The sequence below is a fragment of the Vigna radiata genome, chromosome 1 (assembly GCF_000741045.1).
Source record: "Vigna radiata var. radiata cultivar VC1973A chromosome 1, Vradiata_ver6, whole genome shotgun sequence".
Lineage (NCBI taxonomy): Eukaryota > Viridiplantae > Streptophyta > Magnoliopsida > Fabales > Fabaceae > Vigna > Vigna radiata.
Window position 1 is genome coordinate 13,607,145 of NC_028351.1, and position 5,367 is coordinate 13,612,511.

Below are 5,367 nucleotides of genomic sequence, written 5' to 3' on the forward strand. Positions count from 1 at the left end.
GCCGACGAGACGGTGGGGCAAGGATGAAATGGGGTTGGAAGAAACACTTTCTCTCTCTAGGGTTTCAATTTTGAAATCGTATTTCAAAATCTGAAAAGCAAAAGTGATTTCAAAAATTTTACAATGCCCTCTCTCTCTGTCAGACCAGTTATCCACGACATTTTAATTTTTTTTTATTTCATAAAATGCTAACCAATCAAAGCCTGACACGTACATGGAGTCAAAAATTTGTCATGGAGGGGTTGTCAAAGTATCATTTTCCTTAGACATATAATAGAAGCAAAATTGTCTTTGGTGAAATAAGTCAATGTCAGCATTTAATAAATTTTAAAAAATAAAAAATTTAGTTAAAGGTTAGGCTGATGCTAAAAAGATAATTTTTGAATTAAAAAATCTGGTCGACGCTAAAATTTAATGAATTTTAAAATTAAAAGGTTCAGTTATATTGGACTCGACCAATGTTAAGAAGTTAATTTTTGAATTAAAAATAAAAAGCTAGCATGTGTTAGGTCAACACTAAATAGAGAAAATAAATAAATAAAACATTAATTAAAAATGGGTTAATTCCATCTAGACGAATAACAAACTAATAAAAAATAATAATATTAAATATCATGTGGGCCACGCTAACACTACAAAATATTGTAAATTGGTTATGTTGGTTGAACCAATAAAAATGTTGATTAATTTTATATAATGGTTCATTATATAAAACTCAATATTTACAATGTCATTATATATCTCCAAATCACTATCACTATTAACATTGTTTTCTTGAATTTTCTTTCTTTTTCTTCGTCTTTCTCACAATATCCTTTGCATAATGCAAAATTTAAAAATAATCATAAAAAATGTCGATTAGATCGATGCTATCACTTATATAGTTCTTTTTCGGAAATATAAACATAGTCCAACAATTTAATAAGTTTATGAATTTAAAAAATTTATAACATTATAAAAGTTGAAATTAAGAAATCAAAGAGATCTTTAATATCTTTTTAATCTTATTATCTACCAAATTTTAACATATTTTAAAAATTAATTTATTAAAAATAATACAAAAATTAATAAGTTATTTGACATTTATTGTAAATGATTTAACTCGAATATGGTAAAAGTTCTAAAAACTAAAGTGGATAGTATTAAAATGTTAGGTGTCTAAATAAAAATAATAAATAAAGACGAATTAAAAGTACTAAAATTCAATATATCCATTTATAAATAAAATAAAATTTAAAGATGAATTAAGATAAAATTAAAGTTTAGGATATTTCATTTAAAATAAATTAAAGTCTAAAATAAATTTTAGAATTACTGTAAATTGGTAAAATACATCTAGATAAATTTAAATAGGTGCATATCACAAATTTAGAGTGTTAGAAGTTAGGTTAGTATGATACATATAATATGAAAAGTATGATACTTTTATAATATGAAACGCATGATATATATATATATATATATATATAAAATAATATGGAAATATAAGTTAGGAAAGCATGATATATATTATATTAATATAATAAGGATATATAAGATGCAGGAAAGTACGTATGATATAAATTATTTTCATAATATTTATATACAAAAAAAAGTATGAGATATATTATATCAATATATTATATATAAGAGATGCAAGATAGTAGATATGATAATAAATTATATTAAAATAATATTTTTATAAAAAATTAGTAGTAAAGATTACGTATGATATTAAATTTTACCCGTGGGTGTGATTGAGATAAAAAATTAGTATTATTTTACAAGAGATTGTAGAGTTTTGTAGTGTGACATGACAGTGTTGTTTATTTGAGATTATTGGAAGTGGTTGTGGAGCATGTTCTGGTACATATGACTTGATCTTTAAGACTTAAACATGTGGTTTGATTATAATTCAAAGGTGTGTGAATTGGAAAACACTGAAACATGATTTCATGGTTGCTTATGGTAATTTCAAATGTAGAATCTCTTGGTGAGATTCTTAGTGTTTTAGAATGAAAGTAGGAGCTCAGTCTTGGATGTCTTCCTGACGCTCCAATGGTCTTTCTTCTCACGTAGAGAGGGATGAACCATGCAGTGAGGAGTAGTAGGAGGTCTTAGTCTTAGAGGCTTCCATCATGCTCCAGGGCGCGGAACAGTCTAATCTTGTGAGTGTGGTAGGGCGGGGGAGCCCAAGGCGAGGGAGCCTAAGTATCACAAGCCACCACGGGTGCATGACCCGCCATAGCTCGACTATCATTCTAAAGTTCAGACGAGTCAAGTCTAGAAGTTAATATGCTAGGATCTGTGTTGTATATATTGTCTTGCTTGTATATACTTTACTTGGGTTGAATCCAATATGTTCATGTTTGTATAATTGATGTTTTTTATATAATATAGCTCACCCTTGTATTTGTTTGTGTCTGTGCCAAGTATGTGTTTTCTATTGCAATGATCATCCACTTGGATGGGAGCAGATGGCGAGGAGGTTACTTTGGAGACAGCCTTGGAAGGAAACAGAGATTCTGCAACTTAGTTCTCTAGGCCTTGTTATATTGATCTAAAGTTATTTTGAAGAACTTTATCATTTTTTAAAGTTTTAAGTTCGTAGTGGTTTTACAAGAGGTCTATGATACTCAAATTCTAGATTCCTGTACTATTTAAGGATGACTGTAAGCACCTCTATTATTTTCTAATTGCTTTTAACTATTATGTATGATGACGTTTTATTTATATATTTCTTTTCTATATAATTCGGACGTCACACTCATTTTATAACTGAAAGTAAAAATTGAAATTAGAATAACAACTCTAAAAACTTGGAAAGCAAACCAATCTACATTGTATAATAAAGATAAACATTGAAAATAAAATCAACTCTAATAACTTTAGAAGTAATATATATATATATATATATATATATATATATATATATATATATATATATATATATATTATAATAATCATATTATATACAGTATAAAATAAAATAATGTTATAAATGTTACAAACATATATTTGAAAGGCTTTATAAAATAACATCGACTAAAAGATAAAATCTATCAATTTATAAAATAAGTTCTTTATAAAGGAAAATTTATAAGATTGAGTATATTTCTTTTCATTTTATATTACCTGCTTACTTCTAAATATGTGTATAAAATATTTCTTTCAATTATCATTCTATAACAAAGAAAATAAGGATTGAAATTAAAATAACATCTCCAAAAACTTGGAAAGTAAACCAATCTACATCATTTTATTATAAAGAAATAAACATTGAAATTAGAATCATAACTCCAATAACTTTGGAAGTAAACCATATATATAGATATGTAACACTCTACACGATCATATCAAACACAGTACAAAACACAACAATGAACAATGTCACAAACATGTGGGCTACATAGCAACCCTTTTATTTTATAATTCACACATCTTTCACACTCAACAACAACATAGTCTAGTGTTGAATTTTCCACGAAAATCTTTTAGTTTCCTTCAATTTGAATCAGCTTGGTTTGTGGTTTCTTGACCTCCTGCTTAGGGACTGTCACAACAAGAACACCATTCTCCATGGTAGCCCTAACTTGATCGACCTTAGCATTCTCTGGAAGCTTGAACCTTCTTTGAAACTTGCCATGGAAACGTTCAACGTGATGCCACTTGTTGTTCTTGTCATCGTCATCATCATCAACATATTTTTTTCTCTCACCACTGATGTGAAGCACCCTTCCTTCATCAACCTCCACCTTCACGTCTTCTTTCTTCATCCCTGGAAGATCAGATATGAACATGTGAGCATCCTTCGTCTCTTTCCAATCTGTTGGGGTGCTTAGAACAGGACACCTGTTGATCATAGAAAGGAAAGGGTCGTAGGTTTCATCACCAAGAAGTCGATGAATGAGAGACATGGTTATTTCTGTATTCTACACACAATTAAGAAAGCAAAAGATGAAAACTTTTGGGAGATAAAATCAAATCAGAGAGAAAGGAGTTGGTGATCTTCAATTGGGTTTTTCTGAGTGGAAGAAACTTGGCATTTGGTAGGTTTTTATTAAGAGAAAAAGTGAAAATCTTGAAGGTTCATGGAGTTTCTTTAGTTTTTGTTCATGTTCCACCATTTTCGAAAGCTTCTCGTTTCTTCCAGCATGGTCTTGGTCAGAAAATGACTCAATGCCATTTTGTCTTCATGTACCATAACTGTACGATAACAATTTCTTTGCATAATTTAAAAGTTATTTTTTAATTTTAAAGAAATTTAAAATTTGAAATATGTTGACTGTGTAATCAAGAAATAAAAATTAATTTTGGATTATATAATTTAAAAATTGTTTAAAAAAATAAATTTTGAATTATGTAATTTAAAAATTAAAAATAATTTTCAAATTATATAATCAGAAATAAAAATAACTATTAGATTTATTTTAACGTTATTATTTTTTAACATTATTTTTGTATTACATAATAAAATTATTTGACTTTTAGATTACATAATTTAAAAATACTTTTTGTTTTAGATTGTAGAATTTAAAAGTATTTTTTTTAAGAAAATAGTTTTTGAATTATATAATCTAAAATTTATTTTTAGTTTTCATCTTAAATAATTTAAAAATAAATACAAATTATATAATCTAAAATAAAAAATGGGAAAAAGATTTTATAAAGACAAAAGTTACAAGGTGCAGGAAGAAAGTGCCTTGTTCAGTAATAGTATATTTAGTTTTCATGGGTTCAATTCGGTCTCTTCAATTTCATTACATCAATTGTATCTAACACATACTTTTAAAATCCCAAATATACCCCTCCTCCAAAAATATGATAGTATCGCGACTTGGGTAAGAAACGTGGGAGTTAGTTCACATTCATATTAAGATTTTTAATAATTTTTAAATCAATGGTAGTTAGGCCATTTCCTTTGTACTATGTGCGTGCAGGAAAAAAATATGAGGGTGTAGGAAGAAACAAGGAAAAAACTTCATATTAGACAAGAATGTAATCATGCTTTATACCATATGTGATAGTTGCTTCCTGCACCCCCATCAATATTTACACGCACCATATGATTATTTAAAATTCAGTTTTTAGTCTTAATTATTTTATGTGAAAGTTATCACCTTTGTATATATAGTGGTGAGTGATTCACTATGAATTCTCATGGGTTTTTCTGGAAAGCTTTATTGGAAGTTCATAGTGAGTGAAACGTTGAAGGCAAGGTTTTCGAAAAAAATATCATTCCAAAAAATTCAATCCAGAAGTGTTCTTGTAGAAAAGTGAGACCACGATTCATAAGCACCAATCACGATCTTCTCTCTCAGGTATCTGATAGCGAACTAGAAACTGAACGGGGTGTACCTGCACGTTAGCACTCCGACGATCAAGTTA

The 5,367-nt window shown here is 28.1% G+C and overlaps 1 protein-coding gene across 1 annotated transcript; it reads right to left on the minus strand.

Annotated features, from left to right (window-relative positions):
• Nucleotides 1–3,219: 3,219 nt before the first annotated feature.
• Nucleotides 3,220–4,033, minus strand: LOC106768106 (class I heat shock protein). Its single transcript, XM_014653065.2, has one exon. It carries the CDS (start codon nt 3,894–3,896, stop codon nt 3,474–3,476), a length of 423 nt encoding a protein of 140 aa, XP_014508551.1. The 5' UTR covers nt 3,897–4,033; the 3' UTR covers nt 3,220–3,473.
• Between the last annotated feature and the right edge of the window lie 1,334 nt (nt 4,034–5,367).